Genomic DNA, 25,168 nt, shown 5'->3' on the forward strand with positions numbered 1-25,168 from the left:
CAACAGATGTTTTCAGATGTGCTTCTAGTAGGACCGAGGTTCCTTGGAGCTACATAGGGAATGATGTGAGGTTTGTGGAGGCGTCTGATGGGGATCCCAGAGAGGAGGGCTCTGGGATCCCCACCCCAACTTCAACCACTGGGCTTCCAGGAAAGACTTGTGTTACAATGGGGAGCCAGTAATTTTAAAAACAGGGTTGAAAACCATTGGCCTAGAAGTTGAGTGCTTGAATTTTTTAGTTTTGGAAGAGATGTTTGGCATTATTTTATGGTCCCAACCAAAAACCACAGGCCAACAAATGCCACAAAGTTAAAAGAAGCACTAGAAAATGCATATCGGATGTTTCTGTGAATTCTTCTGTTCCCAAGACCACAGGCGGCTCACCAAGATGTCTTTCACTCTGGCTCTTTGGTAGAATAAAGACAGTTTTGTTCTTGGAGCACTGTATTCCATTCAGGAATCCTTATTTAAGTCAACTGTCTTGGGAACATAAACCTGAGGGGAAGTGCAGTGTAGGAATCCACCCAGTGAACGCTGGCTCTTTAGTCAAGCAGGAAAGACTCACACTGGGGGACAGGCCCTACTCTTCAACAGAGGCACAACATCCAACAGACTCAGAGCCAGCTATAGATGGGAGATTGTCACCTGAGGGAAAAGAGACCAGACATAATTGATGACATAGTGCCTTTCCAGTGATGGCCACGGAGAGTGACAGGGTGGGAACAGAAGGGTGGGGCACTTGGCTTAAGAATGGGAAGAATGATTATGCCTCACCCCCTAAGGGCCAGGGTCCACAGCAAAACCAACAGGTCCCCCCTACTCCTCCACCAGCCCCCCTGTGAAACTGTAGATGGGCAGGGCTGTGTGTGCGTGTATGCACGCAGGTACACACACTTACTGAGCAGCTATGGGGGCACCGGCCAGCCCAGCCCCTTCTGGCCAATCTTTGTGTCTGCCCTCAGGTAACCCTCAGAGTGTGGGCAGGTAGGGCAGGAGCACAGGGCTGCAGCCTAGCCTGGGGAGAGCAGTGGCCTGAGCCTCTGCCTCAGGGAGAGGTTGAACTGCCCCAATGAGGGAAAAGATGTCATTCTCCGGATAGACTAAGACTGAAAAAGATGAATTTGAGGAGACATTGGCAGGCTGAGAAGTGAAGGAGCAATTGTGCAGGAGGCTTCGAAACCAGGAGTGGAATCACCTGCTACCCAGAGATGTGGGCTGCGTCCTTCTGCAGGATGCTGGGGAAGCTCTGCAGAAACAACTTCATGTGTGACGGCTGTGTTGGAAGTAAAGGGAGGAGCAGGGATACTGACCTCTGGGGTCAGACCCTCTCTCAGGACTGAGTCCAGTGGATTGAGCAAGCCTATGAGACCACTCAATTCTGTCTTCCACAGGAGGTGGTAAGGCCACAGAGTCAGTTACACCCTCAGTTATGTGCTTCCTGGTGCAGAACCACTGCAGCCTTGGAAAACCCCCAGTGACGGAAGAGCTCCCAACCAGACTCTCCCCGGCATTTACTCTTCTCCCCGACCAGGCCTTTCTTCTTCCTGGACAAGTCTGTCTCTGCCCTCAGTGCCCCTGGGACACACTGCCCACCACAAACTGTGACTCCAGAAGGCTCTTTGTATTGCAGCTGTATTAACTATGCCCTCACCCTAACGTCCCAGTGGACTTGATCCTGACCTCACGGCTGAAGCACCACCTTTGTCCTGTCCACTGAAGGTATCTGTCCACTGTGAATGTCCTCAGAGAAAGAAATCCTTTAATGGCTGAGGAACCTAGGAAGACAAGGGTCCAGCAGGTTGAAGGGGACAGACATCGGTCTGCTGCTCTCACTCCTCAGTTCATCCAGCTAGTGACATTCTCCTCAGTCCCGGGGTGCTCAGCTCTGTGCCCAGATCCACTGGGATGGACATGGGGAATGGTGGATGGGGGGTGAGTGTCTGGGAAGCGCAGTCTGCTCGAGGAGGTATGAGTTACATGTGCAAATAGCAGAAAGACCATGCACAGAACCCCTATGGGCTGGTGCCAGAGAATGTAGCACAAATGTCTCTGAAGCTGAATACACCTGCTGCGGGCTGGGCTTGGGAGATCAGGGCAGGCTTCTTGGAAGGGGAAGAGGAAGAGGACAAATAATTGGGGCAACTTACATCCTTCTGAATGAGCTCTGCATAAACCAGGCAGGCAGCGGAGATCAGCTCGTCCGCATCGAGGTCGACCAGCTTGTTGCAGGCCTGTTGCAGGGAGACAGCAGAGGAGGCAGGGCACAGGCTGAGCAAGCAGAACTGCTGCTCGGGGCTGTCGCTGGGGCCCCTGGTCTTTTCCCAACCCACCTGGCACAGTGCCTGAAGTGTCAACACTGGAATTTTATATTTTGGGGAGATGGTAAGTGTAGTTCTCTTTTCTTTTTGTTTGTAGAGATTTAATTTATTCCCATTTGAGGACATGTTGTTCATTGATTTTTAGAGACAGGGGGAAGGGGGAGAGAGAGAAACATCAATGTGAGAGAGAAATATTGATCAGCTGCCTCCAAAACATGCCCTGTCTGGGGACCAGAAATGGGATCAGTGACTTCCAGTGCATGGGACACTCCTGCACCGGCCAAGCTACACGAGGGCAGTGATTGTGGTTTTGCAGCCCCTTCCTGTACTGTACGGGAGTCCTGGGCTTCCACTGAGGTCTCATGGACTTCTAAGGTGGACTTGTTTTATAATTAGGGTGCCACCTGATATGTTTTTGAATAAGGACTTCAGCTACCCTTTAGAAATTTTGGAGAACTTTAGGCCTTTTGCCATAGGCAAACACTAGGGCCAAGGGATTAACTGTGAGGCAGTCAAGTCTAGTGGTTAGGAACCATTCAAGGTCTCAGTGTCCTCCTGTGCTAATAGGGATGAAGGTGACGATGGTCATCATTCTCTGAGTCAGGCTTGCTGTGAAGCTTAAATGAGCACCTACAAAGCACTCAGCGGGTGCTCAGGACATGTCAACTCCTATTATGCTTCCTGCCTGGGGGCAAAGAGAGCTCTGAAGCCCAGCACCCCACAAGCCTGAGGCCTTCAAAAGGGATGCTGTGGGGGGTCATGGGACTGGGCTTGGCTGAAGGGGACTCTCACCAGGAGGATGTCATCACCAGCCATGCCCTCTTCCAGGACCTGCTCACGCACCATCTGCAACAAGCTGTAGGCCACCAGCACCTGGAAGTTTCTGCAGGGCTTCCCAGTCAGCAGAACCTGCACAGGCGGGCAAATCTTGGTCTGTGCCCTGTGGCCTGAGGCTGCTCTCCTCTTAAGATGGTGAGGTACCCACCAACCACATGCCCAGGGTCAGACATTCCTGGGCCTCGCTGCTGACTTACTCATTCACTCACTCAGGCAAGTGTTCACAGCTACCTCTGGGGTTCTAGGCATAGTGATGGCTACTGGGGGAATCAGAGAAAAAGCCTTCAGGAATTCATTAGGTGGAGGGAGGAGGAAGAGAGAATGACAAAGGTAAAAAAAAGAAGGAAGGAAGGGAGGGAGGAAGGCCAGCAGAGAGAGAAAGGAAGAGGTAAGAGGGTGTGAGGTAGAGTGCAGAGAACAACCTGGTAACTGCGTGTAACATTTGAGTGGAGCTTCAGCAAAGCAGCTGTTGATGTCCACAATACAGGGAGTCACCAAAGTCCTGGGGGTCCTCATGGACTTGAGCATGGAGACCCACAGGTCAGGGGGGAGGGGAGAGGCAGGAGTGACTCATAGGGCTGAACATTCCAGGTCCTACCTGTAGTGGAAGCCACTGGGCAGGGCAGTGATAAGTGGTGGATGTGTTCACGGGCAGGTTCATTTGCTGATGGCCCTGGGGACTGGGATGGAAGGACTGCAGGTGCCCCACCCTCTGCAGGAGTGAGGGCTCAGCAAGGAGCCAGCACCCAGGCGGAGGGGAAGGCCAAGGACGGGGCACTGGGGAAATGAGAGCAGAGGGAGACTGCTGGGCAGGGGGCAGGGAAGCTGAACTACAGGCCGGGTGTCCATGGCCCAGGCAACAAGGCCCCTTGTTCTGCCCTGATGACTCTAAGAAAGTGAGGGCCGTGGGACTGACTGCATGGACAGATGGGTGAACTGGTGCTCTAGCTCCTCTATCAAGGCAGGAGCAGGGTCGCTGGCTCGATTCACCCCGAGCATCTGGACTCTATCTGAAGGGCTCTCCTGCTGCCTGCCCAAGGGCTAGGATCTATCCTTTCTGACCCCAGCAGGGCACCTACCTCCCAGAGCCTCCAGACATCGTCGAAGGACTTGAAAGCACGCTGGAAGCAGAGGCAGAACCAGGGGAATAGAGACTGCACAGCCCCTGCACCCTTTCCTTCTGTGGAAAGAAGCAGGGTGCCAGCCCCAAGGCCATGGTCAGAGAAAACAAGGGATGACACACCCAACAGAGCAAACGCAGATGGACCAACAGCAGAGCACACAGACACACGTGGGGGATACAGAGGGTCTGGCTGCCACATTTCCAGCTGCCCTTGGAGATGGTTTGTGGTGGGTTTTCAACTGTCCAGACTCCAACCCCAGAGCCTGGGGAGAAGACTAAATGACCCTGCTCCCTCCTCCATGATTGGGCACAGTTCGCAGCCTGAAGTGGGGGCTAGGTCCTGGCCCCCTCCCATGCCTGTCCTGGGCAGAAAGGTGTGAGGTGGTAAGAAGGTGTCCACTCACTTAGGTGTTCAGCAAACACAGGGTCCAGGAAGTTGATCAGGTTGCTGAGCATGTCTAGGTTCTTGCCCACCCCAATGTTGATGACACAGCTGTGCTCCTGTGAAAGATGGGTGGGAAGGAGGGAAACTGAGTCCTCTGGGCTTCAGGGCACCAGGAAAGCCAGCTGCTTCACCAACTCCCCGGTCCTGGAGACCCTCTGTGCATCCGGCTCCAGGCTGGGCCCATGCCCGTGTGTGAGTCTGGGTGTCTGTGTCTGTGACGTGTGTGCGAGTGTATCCATTTGTATATATGTGTGCACATGTGTGCATGTGTGTCTGTGATGGGGATGCAGAGATGTTTCAGGTGTGGCTCACAGTGCAGTGAGCCCGGTTATTCCTCCATACACATCCTGTGGTCAGAACCAGGGTAAGGAAAGCACGGTGAGCACACTGTTGCCCAGATGGAGAAAGGGATGAGGGTGGGTTTGGCGAAGCCTCTCACAGATCTCGAGGAAAGTCTTTCCAGGGAGGGTGTGCCAGAGAGCAGCAGTTTCAGAAGCTTTCAGCTGTGGTGTGCACCTGGGTGATATCGAGTCCCTGGTGTGCCCGGGGTGCAGGTCGTGTGAAGGAAGCAGTGAGGGAGCAGATCGATGATGGAAGGCTTGAATGCCTGGCTGAGGTCACTGGATTTTATTCTGCAGGTGTCGGCAGCCATAGAATATTTGTAGGGGCAGAGCATGCTTTGGGAGAGGAGTGCCAGAAGTGGGCGCCATCACTGGGCCTGGTCAGTCACACTTTCAAAGTTTGGTGAGAGTTGTACCCAGAGCATCTCTCCAGCCCCTTCTCAACTCCAGTGCCTGCCACGCCCACCCTAGAACACACTGCACTTGCTCTCCAAGGCTCTTCTGGGACCCAAAGAGCTGTTTGAGGGCCAGAGGAAATGCCTGAGGCTGCCAATACTGCCTAACCTCAAGGGGTTGGGAGGAGGTGGTTCCCTGAGTTCAGGTCCGATCCTCACCATCTTCTGTAGAAAGAACTGGAAAAGCCAGAAGGTCTCATGGTCATGTTCCACCATCAACTGGAAAAGCATCACCATCTCATGGAAGCCCTTCTGGTACTCTAGGGTAGAGAGGGGCCAGTGGAGAGAGGCTGGGTAGGAAGGGCAGAGCCTGGGCTTGGGCAAGGAAAGGATTCCAGAATGAAATTGAGGAGTGGGGCTGAAGGGAATCTTAGCACTGTGGCGAACCTGCCTGGGTGTTGCAGACATAACTCAGGAGCAGGACCTTTTCCAGCCTCTTCTTGTCAATAAGGACATTACCCAGGGGGTCCTTGTCATAAAGTTTCTGGATGTCGCATGCTAGGGTGGGAGCAAGGGACAAGTGAGTAACACCAGATCACCTCTAGAAGAAGATCCGTGGGTGAGATTATTTTCCTCAACCAACCCAGGGTATCCTGGGGAGGAAGCTGTAAAGGGAACATCGGCCCCCCCAGGTTCTATCCCACACCACACCCTGAGCTGCCTGGGTTTCTTCCCATTTCCAAATCTTTGACAAGGCTGCACCTTCTACCAGAGATGCAACCTCTTTGTCCAGTTCAAATGCAGCCTAGTTCAAGACCATGGGTACGGGGTGGTGGTGGCAGGGAGGTGATGAAGACAAACCAATAGGAACAGCATCCACCCATGGAAACAAGATGCTGGGCATCGAGGGGCAGCCAGGTCCATGTCAAGGCAGCTCCCAGGAACTGGGAGCCACCTCCACAAGACTGAGGGGGGCGGTCAGGGATGGCTTCCAGCTGTCCCCTCTGCACAACCTTGCCCACCCTACTCTGCTCACTGATGTTATTCCGAGTCTCTATGAAGTTCCGGTGCAGGTTTTCCAGAAGGGGCTGAATCTTCTCATACATCTGGCATAAGGTCTCGTAGTTCTTCCTGTGAGAACAGGACTGAGGCTAAACAAGACAGCCTTTCCTCCCAGCAAGTCCAGGGTCCCTGGGCTCTGCCCACTGTCTGGGATGCTCCCCTGCCCCCCTGCCTGTGCCAGCTCCTGACCACTCTCTACTGTGCACCCATAGTGCACATGGGAACAAGATTAGGCACATGGTTCTGCAGTCCCACAGCCACACCTGGATCTGGTTTCACAGCCTAAAAACTGGGTGTCTGCACCTGGGGTCAAGCCTTGGCAACCTCACTTTCCCTCTCTAAGCCCCAGTTTCCTCATCTGTAGAGTGGGAATAACACTAGCATCTCTGCCTCAGAATAATAAGCATTGGATGAGGGGGTGTCTTGTGCCCATCAGCACAACGAGTAGGTGGTGTAGTGAGCTGACACCTCCCCAGAAGGTATGTCCATGACCTGTAACCTGTAAATGTGACCTTCCTTGGAAAAAGGGTCTTTGCAGATACTTGGTTATATCTTATTTAATTAAGTTATATCTTAATAATGAGATCATTCCTGATTATCCAGTTGGCCTCTAAATCTGATGCTAAATGTCCCTGCAGGAGACACACAGAGGAGAGAAACAAGGAGAAGAGGATTCGGCCACGTGATGATGGAGACAGACTGCAGGTGTGCAGCCACACACCAAGGACACCTGGAGTCCCGGAGCCTCCAAGAGGCAAGGAAGAGTCCTCCCCTAGAGCTTCTGGAGGGGCAGCGGCACTTCCAACTCCTTGGTTTGGGGCTTGTGGACTCCAGAACTGAGAGAATACATGGCTACTGTGTTAAAACCCCGAATTTATGGTGCCTCATTAAAACAGACTCAGGAAACCAACACAGGTAGGCTCCTGTTGGACTCTCAGGACTCTCCGGCTGGCCCTCAGTTCCCCCACTGCCCTGGGCATTTCTCTGGCTCCCCCTGTGTGTCAGTGCTGGGCACCTCCAGGAGGCAGCTCAGGCCCTGGGGAGGGAGGGGTTGGGCCTCTCAGGGTAGGAGCTGTTACCAGGGTCAAGCTGGTGTTATAGTCTGTGGTCTGGTAAATGGAACTGGGTTGGGGGAGGGAAGGCCTCTCCTGTGTGTGGGCCACGGTCAGGAGCGTGGTGGGGATTCAGCGGCTCAGAATGAGAAGTGTATTTGAAGTCTGACTGAAACTGCCAGGCTGGGGCGAGCACCACTCCACTCGGCAGAGCTACCCACCCTCCCCTGATGGAATCTGGAATGTTCTACCTCCTGGTGCTGTCCACAGTGAGCCGTTCATCCTGGGAGCTCTGCCAGGAGTAGTAGCCAGTGAGGAACTTCCAAGCTTCCGTCCTCACGAAGGGGTGCAGTCCCTGGGGTCGGGTGGGAAGTGGGACGTCGCTGGTTCCCCCTAGATGCCTGCCAAAAGGGCCCTTCCCAATGCCGCCACCCCCTACCCACCCCTGCCCCCTGATTCCAGGGGAGGCCAATAGCAGCTTCGGGACCGTACCCTTTCCAAGATGTTAACACAAATGAAGTCTCGTGACTTGGCCAACTGACCGTTCTCATCGAAGAAGCCATCCCACTCTGTCTTGTCAATGGGTGGTTTCCTCTTCACCTGGCGAGGGAGGACAAGCACTTCAGCCCTCGGTGACGGGCCCTGGCTTTTCTTTTCAGTATTATTTTTAAACCACATACTCTGGACTTTGCCATGTGAATCTAAACTCACAGTCTCTGACTCGCTTGTGGAAATTTATCCTGAGAAAGTTACTGAAAATGTATAGAAAAGCTCTCTATGCACACTAATTTTCATTGCACACTGCTTACCAACATGAAAAATACAAGTGCTCTAAATGTTATGCAATGAAGGCATAGTTACCATAGTTTTCGCACTATAAGATGCACTCCCCCCCAGTTTGGGGGAGGGGGTGCGTCTTATAGTCAGAATGTAGCTCACCTGGCTCACCATGGTGGGCAGGGCAAGTTGGTGGCCTGTGTTATTTATGTTATTAAATATTTTACCACATTTTTTGCTTCAAAAATTTTTTTCTATTTTCCACCTCTTAAAACCTACGTATGTCTTATAGTCCAGTGCATCTTACAGTCTGAAAAGTTTGGGTAAGTAAAGTATGGTTTATATACTCAGTGAACTGTTATAAGGCATATAAAACAATGCTGACAAGGAATGAATAATAATCTGGAAAAATATAAATGGTAACAGAAAAAAGCAGAATACAAATTGCACATTCAGTATCCATCCTCTCTTGTACTATCCTCCATAAAGTTCTGTTATATGTTATAAAATGATATATACTCGAACACATAGTGAATTAACCACTATAAAAATTCTGTTAGAAAGGAGGCTAGAAAATACTAAAAAAAACTTACCTAAAAGCAAGTGATTATTTCTGAGTGATAGGATTATAAGTATTTTTTCTTTTTATTGTATTTTTAAACTTTTCTATAATGATGCATGCTACTTTGATAAAAAATATAAAATAAGCACTAATTACTCACATTCATGAGCTTTATTTATTTTACCTTTCCTGGAAGAGCACCACTGGCCATCAAGGGGAATGATCTCTGGTTTACATAAGGGAGTCTGGGGTGGGGGGGAGGTGAGTACACTGCACAGAAAGTAATTAAAAATGCTCATAAAACAATAACAAGGAGTTAAGAGTTCTTACTGAACTGACCTTTCATTAATATGCACCCAAATATGCACATTTGTGCATATTTAAATTTGCAAATGAGTCACCAGAGAATCTGCTTAAAATGCAGATCATGACTCAGGTCTGGGGTGGGCCCCAGATGATGCGTTTCTAACAGGCTCCTCAGGGATTACCGATGCTGCTGGTCCACTGACCAGTGGGTAGCAGGGTATTAGATGGTTAAAGAGCACTGGAAATTAAAAACAAGAGCCTGCAGGCCCAAATTTGGGGTAATTTCCACTAAGTCCATGTTTGAAAGGGATGGATTGAGCAATATACTTTAAAATGTGTTTTCTAAAACCTTTCATGTTTTAAAAAAAACATGTTTCACCTTTCATTTTGCAACATGCACCTGACTTCCCTTGCCAATTCCTAATGAATGGTTGAGGCAGTCATCTCGAAAAAACACTGATGGAATGGTGGTCAACTACAGATTCAGTGACACTTCAGAATAGTAAAAATAAAGCCACCAAGCAGGACAGCCTCCAAAGTTCCTGGAGTGGCTCTTCCTCAATGTTCCAATCGAAGCCTCCCCCTCTGTGGTCACTGTGGCCCCCCACCTTGAGCTTGCCCTTCCTTCCGCCCTTTGTCTCATGTTCCACAGCGCTTGGAAGATGGTGCACAGAGGGGTCTGGAACTTGTTTCTGCTACTGAGCACACTAGAGCAAGAAGCAGTTCTCAGCCCACGTGCTGGCAGCATCCAGCTCTGGTACCTGTGCCTTTAGAGCCATAGCAGTGACCACCACACTGATGGTTTATTTGCTGTATTTCCCACTCTTCCTTTGGAAACTTTCCCTTTGGTGATCAGTTCCTCTGGGGCTGATCCACTCTATCTTCTCTACAAATTTCCTATCTTCTGAACCAGAATAGGACATATGGGCCCAGAAGGTAGGAAAGAATCTCAGCACTGGCTTGACCTTGGGAAGCAGGATCTGCAGTGACACCATGCCCCTCATGGACAGATACTGTCACCTATCTGAGCCAGGCAGAGCCAGGCTTCTGCCCCTCTGACAGCTGTCATGTTCTCACAGCCTATACTTAGAGACTGCAACTCTGTGTGCACTGTGTCAGGACTAGACACAGGAGGCCACAGACAGAGTGGGGCTCCGCCCCGGGTTCCTAATCATAAAAGGAAGTGCATGAACTTTTTAGTCGGTTGTTAATTTGTGTGATAAAGACAGCCATGTTTTGATGGGATTGTTTGAATCTATAGATCAGTTTAGGGAGAATTGATAACACTATGGAGTCTTCTGAACACCGAATATTTCTCCATTTATTTAGGTCTTCTTCAATTTCTTCTCTCAGCAATGTTTTGCAGTTTTCGTCGTATAGGTTATTTATATATTTTGTTAGATTTATCCCTAAACATTACTTTTTATGGATGCTTTGTAAAAGTTATTTAAAAAATTTCAAACTTTCAGCCCTGGCTGGTGTAGCTCAGTGGATTGAGCATGGCGTTGTGAACCAAAAGATCGCGGTTCGATTCCCCATCAGGGCCCGTGCCTGGGTTGCAGGCCAGTTCCCAGCATGGGATGCACCAGAAGCAACCATACATTGATAAAAAAAGAAAAAAAATGTCAACTTCCAGTTGTTCGTTGCTAGTATGTAGAAATATGATAGATTTTTTACATATTGGTCTTGTATCCTGAAACTCTGCTAACTTCACTTATTAGTTCTAGTAGGGTTTTTTAAATATTTTATTTATTTATCTTTAGAGGGGAAGGGAAGGAGAGAGGGAGAGAAATATTAATGTGTGGTTGCCTCTCGTGCGTCTCCTGCTGGGAACTGGCCTGCAACCCAGGCATGTGCCCTGGCTGGAAATCAAACCATGATTGTTTGGTTCGTAGGCCTGCACTCAATCCACTGAGCTATGCCAGCCAGGTCTAGTAGGTTTTTATTTGGTGGATCCTATGCGACTTAGTATATAGGCCAAGAATACAGACCCATGAGCCAAACCTGCCTGTAGCCTATTTTTAGATAAAATTTTTCTGACACACATTCAGAAACACACATGAATGCCCATCATTCATGCATTATCTAAGGCTGCTTTCATGCTATAATGTCAGAGTTAAGCAGTTGCAACAAAAATACATAAACATTAAAATATTTACTACTTGACATTGAAAAAGTTTGCCAACCTTGACATAGATGATCATGCTATCTGTGAATAAAGGCAGTTTAACTTCTTTCTTTCCAGGATGGGCACCTTTATTTATTTTTCTTGTTTTATGCACTAGCTAGAATCTCAACTGCAATGTTGAATAAAAATGGTAAGAACAGACATTTTTGTTTTCTTCCCAATCTTAGCAAAGACGCATCAAGCTTTCATGATTTATTATGATGTTAACTGTAAGTTTTTTGTAGTTGCCCTTTATCAGATTGAGAAAGTTCCCTTCTACCTAGTTTGCTGAGAGATTTTTTCAGGAATATGTGCTTAACTTTTTTTCAAAGGAGTTCTGCCTCTATGGAGATGGGATAAATTCCATTTGTTGATCATATATTATTTTTCTTATATATCATTGGATACTATTTGCTAAAATTTTATTTAGAATTTTTACATCCATGTTCATGAGCAATATTGGTCTATAATTTTCTTGTAAGTCCTTGATTTTATTGTTAGAGTAATGTTGACCTCATAGAATGAGTAGGATTGCATTTGTGCTTTTCAGTTTTTTTAAGAGTTTTGTAGATTTTTAAATATTTTGTTCCTCAGTGTTGTACAACTCACCAGTGAGGCTATATAGGCCTGCAGTTTCCTTTGTGGGCATTTTTTCCTTTTCAAGATAGTGATTTTGTTGCCTTCAGATATATACCCAGAGGTGGGATTGCTGGATAATGTGGTAGTTCTAGTCTTATTTTTTAAATTATATTTTATTGATTATGTTATTACAGTTGTCTGATTTTTCTCCCTTTGTCCCCCTCTAACCAGCACCCCTGTCTTCTTCAGTCAATCAATCCCACCCCCATTGTTCATGTCCACAGGTCATGTGCTTAAGTTTATCGGCTACTCCATTTCCTATATTGTATTACATCCCCATAGCTATTCTGTAACTACACATTTGTACTTCTTAACCTTCTCACCTCTTCACCTATTTCCCCACACACTCTTTCTTCCCACCAAGCAACCATCAAAACGCTGTCTTTATCCATGATTCTGTCTCTGTTCTTGTTTGCTTAATTCGGTTTTTAGATTCAATTGTTGATACATATGCATTTTTTCCATTTTATTGTTCATAGTTTTGATCTTCTTCTTTTTCTTATATAAGTCCCTTTAACATTTCATATAATAGCTGCTTGGTAACAGTGAATTCCTTTTTTTTTTTTCTTGTCTGGGAAGTCTTTGTCTGCCCTTTGATTCTAAATGATGGCTTTGCTGGGTAGAGCAATCTTTGCTGTAGGTACCCACTTTTCATGACTTTGAATATTTCTTGCCAAAACCTTATAATTTGCAAAATTTCTTTTAAGAAATCAGCTGATGGTCTTATGAGAACTCCCCCATAGATAACTAACTTCTTTCCTCTTGCTGCTTTTAAGATTCTCTCTCTTATCTTTAACACTTGGCATCTTAGTTATGATGTATCTTGGAGTGTGTCTCTTTGTACCCATATTGTTTGGGACTCTTTCTGCTTACTAGACTTGCATGTCTATTTCCTTCACCAAATTAATGAAGTTTTCTTTCATTTTTTCAAACGGATTTCCAATTTATTGCTCTTTCTCTACTCCTCCTGGCACTGCATGATGTAAATGTTGGACCTCTTGAAGTTGTCCCAGAGGCTGCTTACACTATCCTCATTTTTTTTGGATTCTTTTTTCTTCTTGTTGTTCTGATTGGTTGTTTTTTGCTTCCTTATATTTGAAATCATTAATTTGATTCTTGGCTTCATCCACTCTACTGTTGTTTCCCTGTAAATTATTCTTTATTTCAATTAGTGTATTCTTCATTTCTGAATGGATCTTTTTTATGCTGTTGAGGTCCTCACTAAGTTCCTTGAGCATCCTTATAACCAGTGTTTTGAACTCTGCATCTGATAGATTGTTTATATCCATTTTGTTTAGCTCTTTTTCTGGAGTTCAGGCCTGTTCTTTCATTTGGACCATGTTTATTGGTCTCCTCATTTTGGCAGCCTCCCTTAGTTTGTTTCTACATAATAGGTAGAGCTGCTTTGGTTGTGTGTCTTGGTAGTGTGGCCTAATATAGTAGGTGTCCTATAGGGTTCAGTGGCACAACCTCCCCTATGACTGAAGCTGGGTACTCCAGGTGTACCTTCTGTGTGGGCTGAGTACACCCTCCTCTTGTAGTTGGGACTTGGCTGCTGTTGACAGATAAGTAGGAAGGATTTACCCAGGCCAGTCAGCTGCAAGGATTGGCTGTGACCACTTACCACCAGCTTCCACCCTCTGTGGAGGAGCAGCTGTGCAGGGGCAAGGTGGTGGTGCTCAATGTGGTCTGTAGCTGTTGACTGGGTACACTGGCCCTGGGGTCACCCAGATGGTGCAGACCAAGGTCAGCCCCAACCTGAGTTTTTCCTGGGGCCTCCCTGCCTGAGTTATAAAGCAGTCTGAGATGGCTGCTACTTGTGCTGGGCTTGGAGATTTCCAAGTGAAGCCAAGCTGTGAATCTAGGCTGGCTGCTGCTACTGCCAGGTCTGGGGCTCACTGAGTCAGCTATTGTTTGTTTTGAGAAGATTTAGGAAGTTGTAAAGCAGGAGCCAAGGTCAGCTATTCATATGGAAAAGCATTCTGGGTGGGCCTGTAAATTGGGTGGGGCAGAGTCTCTGGGGATCTACAAGGCAGTTCACAGTGTGAGCCAGGTTTATGGTGTCTCAGATACGGCACCAGTTGACTGGCTTTGTTGAGGGGAGATTTTATAAAAGGGACAATGGTCCCTGTTCACTTTGATGCCAGACACTTGAGTCTCTCCTTGTGTGCTATTGGCATCTTTCAACCTGCTACCCCAGAGGGAGTGAGTCTGAGTTGGTGAGTTAGGTAAGTCTGTGTGTGGGTTCTTTAAGAGAAATTGCTTGGGGCTCTAGCAGTTTCTTCCACTGACTCAATCCCCACTGGTTTTTGTAGCCAGAAGTTGTGGGAGCTTTTCCTGGCACTAGAACCCTGGGCTAGGGACCCTAGTATGGGGCTGGGACTCCTTGCTCCTGTGGTATCCCTCCCAAATTTTAATTCACCACATGTGGGTAAGGGACCAGCCCATTCTCTGTCTGTGCCCCTTCTACCAGTCTGGATGAATGTGGTTTCTTTAATTCCATAGTTGTCATACTTCCATTCAACTACATTTCTGCTGGTTCTCAATGATGGTTCTATACTTTAGTTGTAATGTTGATGTGGTTGTTCAAAGAGGCTAGCCATGTTTGCATATGCTGCCATCTTGAGCAGAAGTCTGGGAAATTTTTTTTAAAGTTTTTATTCATTTATTTTTAGAGAGAGGGAAAGGGAGGGAGAAAAAATGGGAGAGAAACATTGATTAGTTGCTTCTTACACACCCCAAACTGGCAATGCGCCCTGACTGGGGAATCAAAGCAGTGACTTTTCAGTTTGTAGGATAATGCTCCATGCACTGAGCCACACTAGTCGGGGTTGTGGGAAGATTTTTAACTGGAAAGTCAATTTCTTAATTAGATTTGAGATGGAGTCAGAAGAAACTATTTTAGTTTTTACTTTTAAATTATATTTTTATAGGAACCAGATATTTTTTGTCTAATGCCCTTTAAAAATAAAGGAAAATAATACAAAACAGTAAGGAATTAATAAAAATAAAAATAATAGAAATTCAAAGTAATCAATTTTGAAAACAAATCAATGAAATTCCCTTATTACTTGTAATCACTTAAAGATATTGGTGTTAAGCCAGGCACTGTTCTGAGCATTTTCTATACATCAACTCATTTACTTTTGACAGCCATCTATGACATAAGTGTGGTTACTACACAGTTTTAAGGTCAAGGAATGGAGACTATAGGTGGGTTACTTAGAATATGTGAAGGCACATAGCAAGTGTCAGAGCTGATATTTGCACCCAGACCTATTTGGTGCTGAACCCCAATTCTATGGCATCAGGAAGAACAAATGGCAAGGATTTTCATTTTGAATAAAAGAAATATACATCTACACAAGCTGTTAGCAAAAGATATATGTTAAAATCAAATGTCTTAGGACTTCTGGCCAAGATGGAGGCATAGGTAGATACACTTTGCCTCCTTGCACAACCAAAAGAAGGACAACAAATTTAAAACAAAAAGTAACCAGAACTGCCAGAAAAATCAAACTGTATGGAAGTCCAACAATCAAGGAGTTAAAGAAGAAACATTTATCCAGACTGGTAGGAGGGGCAGAGATGGGCAGATGGGGTGAAGCAGACCTGTGGCAAGGTGGTGGCTGGTGGACTCAGTCAGGCAAGGGGATGGCCAGTGGACAGGGTGGTCTCACATTTGCATGAAAATAAACCAGCAGGAACAACTGAGGAGTGAGACAGACCATGCAACCCAGAGTTCCAGTGCAGAGAATTCAAGCCTCAAAACCTCTGGCTATAAAAACCTGTGGGGATTTCAACAGTGGGAGAAACTCCAAGCCTCACAGGAGAGTTTGTTGGAGAGAACCACAGGGTCCTAGAATGTACACAAACCCACCTGCCTGGGAATTAGCACCAGAAGGGCCCAATTTGCTTGTGGGTAGCAATGGAAGTGACTGAAAGCCTGCTGAGAGCTGAGCAAGTGGCACTGTTCCCTCTCAGACCCCTCCCCCACATACAGCATCACAACAAACAGAGTGGGTTGCCTCACCATGGAGAGTACCTAAGGCTCTGCCCCTTATAACATATCAGACATGCCGAGAAAAAAATATGGCCCAAATGAAAGAACAAATGAAAGCTACAAAAATAGAACTAAGTGATGAAGAGATAGCCAACCTATCAGATGCAGAGTTCAAACAACTGGTAATCAGGATGCTCACAGAAATGGTTGAGTATACTTCCAGCCAAGATGGAGAAGTAGGTGGAAATACTGTACCTCCTCACACAACCAAATTTAAGGACAACAAAAATTTTAGAAACAAAAACACAACCAAAACAGACAGAAAATTGAACTGTATAGAAGTCTGACCACAACGAACCATTCATCCAGACCGGTAAGAGGGGCGGAGTTGGCGGGTGGCAGAGCAGGGTCATGGCAGGAAAAAGTGGTGGCTGCTGGACTGACCCAGGTGCGCAGGTGGCAGTAAGCAGATCCCAGGCGCGGGGTGGCAATGGGCAGACCCAGTGAGGGTGCAAGGCAGCTTGCTGACCGTGGTCACACATTCACGAGGAGATAAACCAGGCAAAAAATGGACAGTGAGACAGACCACGCAACCCAGGGCCCCAGTGACAGGAATTAAAGCCTAAAAGCACCAATTAGAAAAACTTTTGGGGGTTGAGGTGCTGAGAGAGGCTCTCAGGCTCACAGGAAAGTTCATTGGAGAGACCCCCAGTGTCCTAGAACACACACAAGTCCACCCACCCAGGAGCCATCACCAGAAAGGCTCAATTTGCTTGTGGGAAGGGTAGAGGGAACTGAAATCAGAGAGAGTGGAACAAATACCATTGCTCCCTCTCTGGCCCCACTCCTACATACAGCGTCACAGACCAGCAACTGGGTTACCCCACCCTGGTGAACACCTAAGGCTCTGCCCCTCATACATAGCAGGCATGAACACACCAAAACATTATGGCTCAAGCAGAAGAACAGCTCAAAGCCCCAGAGCCCATACTTCTAAGTGACCAAGAGATAGCCAACCTAGCAGATGCACAGTTCAAAACACTGGCGATCAAGATGCTCACAGAACTGGTTGATTTTAGTCACAAGTTAGATGAAAAAAATGAAGGATACACTAAATGAAATGAAGAAAAATGCACAGGGAACCAATAGTGATGGAAACAAAACTGGGACTCAAATCAATGGAGTGGACCAGAAGGAAGAAAGAAACAACCAAACAGAATAAAATTAAGAATCAAGAATTCAAAAAAAAAAATGAGGAGAGGCTTAGGAAACTTCAGGACATCTTTAAATGTTCCAACATCCAAATTATAGGGGTACCAGAAGGGGAACAGGAAGAGCAACAAGTGGAAAGCTTATTTGAACAAATAATAAAGAAGAATTTCCCCAATCCAGCAAAGGAAATAGACTTCCAGGAAATCAAGGAAGCTCAGAGAGTCCCAAAGACATTGGACCCAAGGAGGAACACACCAAGGCACATTATAATTATATTACTCAAGATTAAAATAAAGGAGAGAATCCTAGAAGCAGCAAAAGATAAGGGGACAGTCACCTACAAAGGAGTTCCCATCAGACTGTCAGTGGATTTCTCAAAGGAGACCTTACAGGCAAGAAGGGGCTGGAAAGAAGTATTCCAAGGCATGAAATCCAAAGACCTACATCCAAGATTGCTCTATCCAGCAAAGCTTTCATTTAGAATGGAAGGGCAGAGAAAGTGCTTCTCAGATAAGATCAAGTTCAAAGAGTTCATCATCACTAAGCCCTTATTATATGAAATGTTAAAGGGACTTATCTAAGAAAGAGAAGATGAAAAACATGTAAAGTAAAATGACAGCAAACTCACAGTTATTAACAACCACACTTAAAACAAAAGCAAACTAAGTGGACAGCTAGATCAGGAACAGAGCCACAGAAATGGAGATCATAAAGAGGGTTAGCAACAGGGGAGTGGGAGGAGGAGAAGTGGGGAGAAGGTACAGAGAATAAGTAGCATAGATGGTAGGTAGAAAATAGACAGGGGGAGGGCAAGAATAGTATGGGGAATGTAGAAGCTGAGGACTTTGTGACACATGGACATGAACTAAAGGGGGGGAATGGGGGAGGGGGTGTGCAGGGTGGAGGGAAGTGAAGGGGGGAAATGGGACAACTGTAATGGCATAATCAATAAAGTATATTAAAAAATAAATGGTTAAGTATGGTCGCAAAATAGAGGAAGAAGTGAAGGCTATGGAAAGTGAAGTAAAAAATATATAGAGAGGGAACCAACAGTGAATAATTTTGAGCAGAAGGAAGAAATAAGCATTAAACCAGAAGGAAGAAACAAGAATTCAAAAAAATGAGGAGAGTCTTAGGAACCTCTGGGACAACTTCAAATTTTCCAATATCTAAATCATAGAGATGCCAGAAGGAGAAAAGGAAGAGAAAGAAATGGAAAACTTCTTTGAAAAAAATAATGAAGGAGAACTTCTCCAATTTGATAAAGGAAATAGACTTCCAGGAAGTCCAGGAGGCCCAGAGAGTCCAAAAGAACTTGGACCCAAGGAGAAACATATCACAACACATCATAATTACATTACCCAAGATTAAAGATAAGGAGGGAATCTTAAAAACAGAGAGAAAAGGAGACAGTTACCTACAAAGCAGTTCCTGTAAGACTATCAGCTGATTCCTCAAAAGAAGATTTATAGGCAAGAAGGGCCGGGAAAGATGTATTCAAAGTCATGAAAGGCAAGGACATCCATCAAAGATTACTCTACCCAGCAAAGCTATCATTTGGAATCACATGGAAGATAAAGACTTCCCAGACAAGAAAAAAATAAAGGAGTTCATCATCACCAAGCCCTCTTATATAAAATGTTAAAGGGACTTATCTGAGAAAAAGAAGATAAAAAATATGAACAGTAAAATGACAACAAACTTACAACTATCAACAACTGAACCTAAAAACAAAAACAAAAACAGAAATGAACTAAGCAAACAACTAGAATCACAGAAATGAAGATCGCATGCAGGGAGGGGAGGGGGAAGATTAGGAGAAAAGGTATAGGGAATAAGAATCATAAATGGTAGGTACAAAATAGGCAGGGGGAGGTTAAGAATAGTATAGGAAATGGAGAAGGCAAGGAACTTACATGTACACTCTATGGACATGAACAGAAGCAGGGGGGATGCTGGTGGAAGGGGGGTGCAGGGCTGAGGGGAATAAAGGGGAGAAAAAATGAGACAACTGTAATAACATAATCAATAAAATATATTTTTAAAAATCAGATGTCTTGGAAAGATGGGAATAAAAGATGAACAAAATATGAAAAAAAGCCCATCAGTAAAAGAGTGGCAAAGTAATCAAAGTAATATCACAGCATGCCACAGTAAAAGCTATGATGTCAACTTAATAAAGAGAGATCATTAGGAACATTACAAGAAGTCATCTGCTTCATGTTGGGAACCACTTTGCCTGGTTTCAGAAGCTGGAATCCCTCATGGCTAAGGCTGAGTAAAGGACCTTGGGACCATGAGCCACTAATGAGACAAACCTTATCTCCCTGGTAGGAGCACTGCCTTTGCCCCCTTTTACTTTACCCTGCTTGGCCCTGGGTGAATGACTAGTTAGACAATGACTGGTAAGATTCCTCAAGGGAGGGATGACCTAAGACAGGCACAGTCGAGAAGGAGCCCTCAGGGAAGGACTTGGGGGACTATAGAAAAATGGGTGATGGACCCTTACCCCTTGGCTTTGACATAGCCTGAGTCCTCATTCTGTTTGCCAGAAGTCTCCCAATCTCTTGGCTGACTTAAGCCTGAAACAATGCCTTAAGCCTGAAAAATTGCTGGTGGTGGGTGCAGCCCTATGCTGGAAAGGGCAGGTTCCCTGAGGTGCTTAGGTCTAAGAAGGAATGCATAGAATCCCATGAAACCTATTTTGCTAATACCCTAAATTTAAATGATAAGGGTCCAAGCATGAAATGAGTTTGTTTCCCCAAAGTTTTATGGCCCTTTAGGTATATGACTCTGACTCAAAATAAGCCCTCTTAGTTCTTTGAATGTTATCTATTGTTTGGTCATTACTTCCTGACAATGATTGATGAGCTTTACATATGCTCCCTGTATTCCTATGCAAATTTAACCCAATAAAAGCCCATTGCGAAACAGGCTCCTGGCCCTTCTTTGAGAGATTGGCCACCTTTCCTCTCCAAGCACATTTTGTCTTGGTAGACTTATTTTCATCCATGGTGGTGGGTGTGGGGGGCAGGGTGTCCTGCAGGCAGAGCTCCTCCCACAGCTGCATGCTCCAAGGATTTGCATTACTGAACCTCTACCTACTTTGTCAGGGTTGATTTTGCTTATGAAAAGTCACTGTCTTCTCCTTTTAGGAAATTCCTTTTCTCTGTGCCCTCTACTTCCTTGTACTTCCTCATACCAAGCTAACAATAGGTCATCCACAAGAGATTTGAGACATTTGCTAGCAAGCCAAGGACAAACAACAGAAGCTTGTTGACATGAGGAGGGCTAAAGGTGAAAATTGCCTCATGAAAGCCCCCTCCCTCCTTTCTCCTAGTACATCCACAGCACCTGTCTGTGCCAGAAATCATAAAATCTAGGATCTTTCAAAACAATAGGGATTGTCAGCTCCATGGCCTCTCAAATCCACCTCCATTCTCCCACATGCCCCTAATTCTTGTCCCACCAGCCTGTGAACACCTGCACACATATGGGCACAATGGCCTGGTAGCCAGGAAGGAGGAGTGCTATAGCACACAAGGTGCTGGATACCCTTTCAGCAACATGGTAGCTGCTTTTCTGTCTCCTGGGAAGGGCACTGCTAGGTACAGCAGTTGTGGAAATCTCCCAGCTTGATGATGTGCATCAGCAGATTGATACCTCTCCACCGGGAAACCTGGGGAAAATTTGGCCATGCTTCCCCTAGAGAAAGAGGGTTACGTTGGGAACTTGAAGTGGTTGTCCCTCTAATACCTTCTTGCTGCCAGAGGCCATGGCTCTGGCAGATGTACAATTCCCCACTCTCCTTCCCCTTCTGCACTGGGTTAAGAATTTCTCTACTATTTTTAGTAAAATAGGAAATCCACTGGAGGACAAGAAAAACCTTTTATTAAAGCTTTTGATGCCATGTCACTCTGGATACTCATATTTGCAGAGCTCCCAGGAAAGCCTGGGAAGGGTCATTGACTCTGCTTAGGGTTCTCCACCTCATTTTCAGTTTATCTGAAAAAGATACTCCAGTTTATCTGAGGGGCGAGACACGTTCTCAACAGTTACTGTGACTCACCATGTCGGCAAGGGGAGGCCTGAGGACAGCAGGCACACTGAAACTGGGAGGGTGGCCATAAGCACGCTTGAAAGTTACCTGGCTGACTAGCAACAACCCAGATGTGGAGGGTTGTTGCTTTCAAGGTGCCATCAGTATAGCTTACTGATTAAAAGAATGGTTTAAAACAGTGGTTCTCAAAGTTAGCTGCACATCAGAATCCCCTGGAGGGTTAGTTAAAGCACAGATCGCTGGGCACTAACCCCAGAGTTTCTGGTTCAGAAGACCTGGGGCCCAAGAATCTGCATTCCTCACAAGTTCCCAACTGATGCAGATGCTGATGCTGATGCTGCGGGCTTAGGCACCACACTGTGAGAAGCACTGAACTAGAAGGTGGACTCCACAGCCCCGCTGTCTGGGTCTAAACACCAGCTCTGCTACTTAGTAGCTGTGCAACTGCCAGCCCCTTCCCCAATCTCCATGCCTCAGCATTCTCATTTATAAAGTGAAGATAACAGCATCATCCATGTAATAGGGTTATGATAAGAATAAGCGTCTATAAATTAAAACTTTAGATAGTCATTATAGATAACAAATGCTATATGACAGTTTATTGTTTTATTATTATCTTTTTTTCTCTATGTTCAGAGGAATGAAGGGATCCAAATCAAGTCTTGGTGATAATCTGCAATGAAGCAATAACATTTAAAATTCAGGGAGAGAGGTGCCCGTTTTGGATTTCTGCTTTTTATTTATCACTGTCTCAATCACTCTGATTAATGAGACTTGAAATTATAATCACTTAATACAATTTTGAAAAATATACTGTGTGGAAAATTTTTATGACTGAGGCTAACTTCTAATGAATGAATCTACTAACTACACTTGCAACTACCACTAACAACAGCATTACTGCCACCTGGCGGCAGCACACCAAAATTGTTGGCAAAAGCACCAGGAAAATCAGCCCAGGCTGGTGTGACTCAGTGGACTGAGTGCCGGCCTGAGAACCAAGGGGTCACGGAGTCAGGTAGGCATTCAGTTCCTGGTCAGGGCACATGCTTGGGTTGCTGTGGCTAAGTCTCCAGTAGGGGGTGTGTGAGAAGCAACCACACCTTGATGTTTCTCCCCTCTCTTTCTCCCTTCCTTCCCCTCTCTCTAAAAATAAAGTCTTTAAAAAAAGAAAGCACCTCAGGATTTCAAGACTGAACTTGCAAACCTATAAAGCTCACTAGTTAGAATGCCCTAACTAACTAATGGTAACACTGGATTAGAGAGGGGGGTGAAAGGGGGCCTGTTTCTCAGCCCTGCTGTGGGCGCTGATGGTCAGACCTGCCTTGCTCCCCCTTCCAGGCCAGCTCATGGGCCCAGTCTTTCTGATCCAGCAGGGGAAAATGGACTAATGCAAACCAGAGGTTGAGGAGGAGGGTACCCTGGAGCTGATGAGGAATACGCACCAGGATGAAGGAGGCTGACAGTCTGGCAGAGAGGCTGTTTTCGGGAGAGAGGGTGGTCATAGTCCCTGCTGGTTCTCTTCGAAGCAGCCTCTAACCAGAGCTTACTTGGAGCATCTAAATGATGCTTAATTCGCAGGGAAAATGATCTTCCTTTTGGGGGATGAGATGCATTCCTGGGGGAACTGGGCCTCTCCTGACCCCCCACGTTTGAGCAGAGCCAGCCAGCTGTGTGTCACAAGGCCCCTGGAACCCTCGTCACAATGACCTTGGAACATGGGAGTACTCAGCTTCAAAGACAAGACATGCCCAGGAGCCGAGGGGACTAAACCTACCTCCTCATCACCTGGGAAAACTGCAGTAAATACCAGAGACTGGGGTCAGGGCATGCATGTGCCGGGGTGGCATGGAGGACTTCCTGGCGGAGGTGAGCAAGGAAGCCTTTCTCACTACCTCTGGCTCTCCCTCCCTTCGGCTCCCTTCACATGTAATCCCACGAGACTAGGACCCAAACCTGATGATCACCTAGAATTGGAGCTTCAGATTTCTTTGTGCCGCTTCCAGACATTCAGAATTAGTATGTCTGGGCTGGGACCCGAGGAACTGTATTGTGAAAAGCTCCCTGCGTGACTCTGATTCAGTATTTAAGTGGTAACTTCAGGGGACAGAGACCAGTTTCATTTATCTTTATTTCAGAGAATGTAAAAGAGAGCCTGGGTAACTGAATAAATGACTTAATGGAAAAATGGATGAAGTTCTCAGATCTCACCCCATTTTCTTCTCTGTGTGTATTACAGAGATTTCTACACCTGCTCCCTCCCTTCCTACCCTGAGTTCCTTCAGACCAGGGGTGGTGTCTGATTCTTTTGTACTTTCCCATCCCAGTGCCAACCCCGCCACCTGGCACTTGGTAGGTGCTCAGTATTTGCTGAATGAACCTGAGGAGTCGGCTTCTCTTGACTCCAGCATTACCAGTTCTCCATCTTAAGCATCCCTTGCATATCCCAGCCATGAAAGCTGTCTGGCTCTAAAGCAGCCTTTGTCATCAGGAGATGATAGTAATTAGACCAACCAAATTGTCAGCAGGAGCTTGGAGTTGGAATTTGGACTCTGACCTCAAATTTGGATGTTTCCCCCTCCTGAGCCGTGATTCTCCCAGCTGTGAAATCAAAATATGGCCAACGTCTGGCTTTCCCATTTTCATTAATGTAATGAATCTGCGTCCTTGTGGAAGTCCTCAGTGGACACAATTCCTTGTCTCCTTTACTGTTACTATCCTGCTCATGGCTCAGCAGGAGGCCTTCAAACCAAAATGCTGAGTTCTCTGCCTCCATCCGTACTCCGGGCTCCACCCAGGAAAGCACTACAGCTGCTTCCCCTTAATCTGCTGCCCCCAGGTCTCCATGGAGCGGGGTGAGGGTGGGGGTGGCTTTGAGTAGGGAGGGAGTGAAGTGAGAACAGAACCACCTCCCACACAGGGTGCCTTCATTCTAAGGTCCAGTGCAGGAGGTGTAGAGTGGGCATTACTCACCAATTGGGATTTTCTATGCCTCTGTTCCTCCACATGAACCATGCTGATAACCGAGAATTAACTGCAATTTTTCCCTAAGAAGCTGAGCATTAGGGAACTGAAAAATTGGAATGTCAAATTGGACATGGCTTCTAAAATGAACATGATGGACACAGATCATCTACCGAATTTCCTTCCACCTCCGGCTCCTTTTCTGCAATTTTTAGATAATAACCCTGCCCCAGGTTGGTGCAGTTTGGTCATGTAACTACAAAAGCCTCATGGAAACCACGTGGAGGCTTAATGTTCAAACAGGACTGCAGACACCAAGCTGAAGCAAGGGGGTTTCCGATCCCTTTTCTTCTTTCTCTGATTCTTACCAGGCACTTACACACGTCGATCTCATTTTCTTCAGGGCCCAGTGGTCCTTAACAGGTCCTTTTATTTACAAAATTGCCCCAATGCGTTAGATTCCCCTATATCACTTTTCTTCTATGCATTTCCTAGTCCCGGGGGGGGGGGCAAGTATTCTGCTTTAAATCTCTGAACATGGGACTTTGGGGGGCCCAAGAATCCCAGTCCAGGTTTAAAAACATCACTCTTGGTATTAGAGCACGGACCAAGGTTGGAGAGACCTAGTGTTTGCAGTAAGGAAGTGCTGGGAGGGAGCAAGCCCCCCAGCCTGTCTTTGCTCTCAGGACTCTGCCTGTGCCTTGGCAGGCGGGGTGTGGTGGTGAGGCCAGAGGCTGGACCTGGACGGGGCCTGGGGAGACTCTCTCTTCCTCAGAAGTGCAGTGTTCATGCAGTGAGCGAGCCTGTGGGCTTTGGTGCCAGAAATGCCCAGGTTAAAGTCCTGATCCTGTCACCCACCCACCATGTGACCTTGGTCTCACCTGTTGGGAAGAACATGCAGTCTG

The 25,168-nt window shown here is 46.5% G+C and overlaps 1 protein-coding gene across 1 annotated transcript; it reads right to left on the reverse strand.

Annotated features, from left to right (window-relative positions):
- Positions 1 to 1,742: 1,742 nt before the first annotated feature.
- Positions 1,743 to 22,804, reverse strand: TBC1D21 (TBC1 domain family member 21). Its single transcript, XM_037134519.2, has 11 exons — positions 22,745 to 22,804; positions 8,066 to 8,173; positions 7,825 to 7,928; positions 6,496 to 6,590; positions 5,907 to 6,017; positions 5,679 to 5,779; positions 4,683 to 4,779; positions 4,235 to 4,335; positions 3,111 to 3,227; positions 2,148 to 2,231; positions 1,743 to 1,775 (listed from the first exon to the last, which is right to left on the reverse strand). Exons 1-11 carry the CDS (start codon positions 22,802 to 22,804, stop codon positions 1,743 to 1,745), a joined length of 1,011 nt encoding a protein of 336 aa, XP_036990414.1.
- Positions 22,805 to 25,168: the final 2,364 nt, after the last annotated feature.

The sequence above is a fragment of the Artibeus jamaicensis genome, unplaced genomic scaffold (assembly GCF_021234435.1).
Source record: "Artibeus jamaicensis isolate MK-2021 breed Jamaican fruit bat unplaced genomic scaffold, CSHL_Jam_final scaffold_286, whole genome shotgun sequence".
Classification (NCBI taxonomy): Eukaryota; Metazoa; Chordata; class Mammalia; order Chiroptera; family Phyllostomidae; genus Artibeus; species Artibeus jamaicensis.

Coding starts and splice junctions, on each gene's coding strand:
- TBC1D21 (XM_037134519.2), bottom strand. CDS start 22,804: ATGACCACCCTCTCTCCCGAAAACAGCCTCTCTGCCAGACTGTCAGCC. Junction 7,929..8,065: donor GTGTTAACATCTTGGAAAGG/GTACGGTCCCGA, acceptor ACCCGACCCCAG/GGACTGCACCCCTTCGTGAG. Junction 5,780..5,906: donor TGTCTGCAACACCCAGGCAG/GTTCGCCACAGT, acceptor TCTCTACCCTAG/AGTACCAGAAGGGCTTCCAT.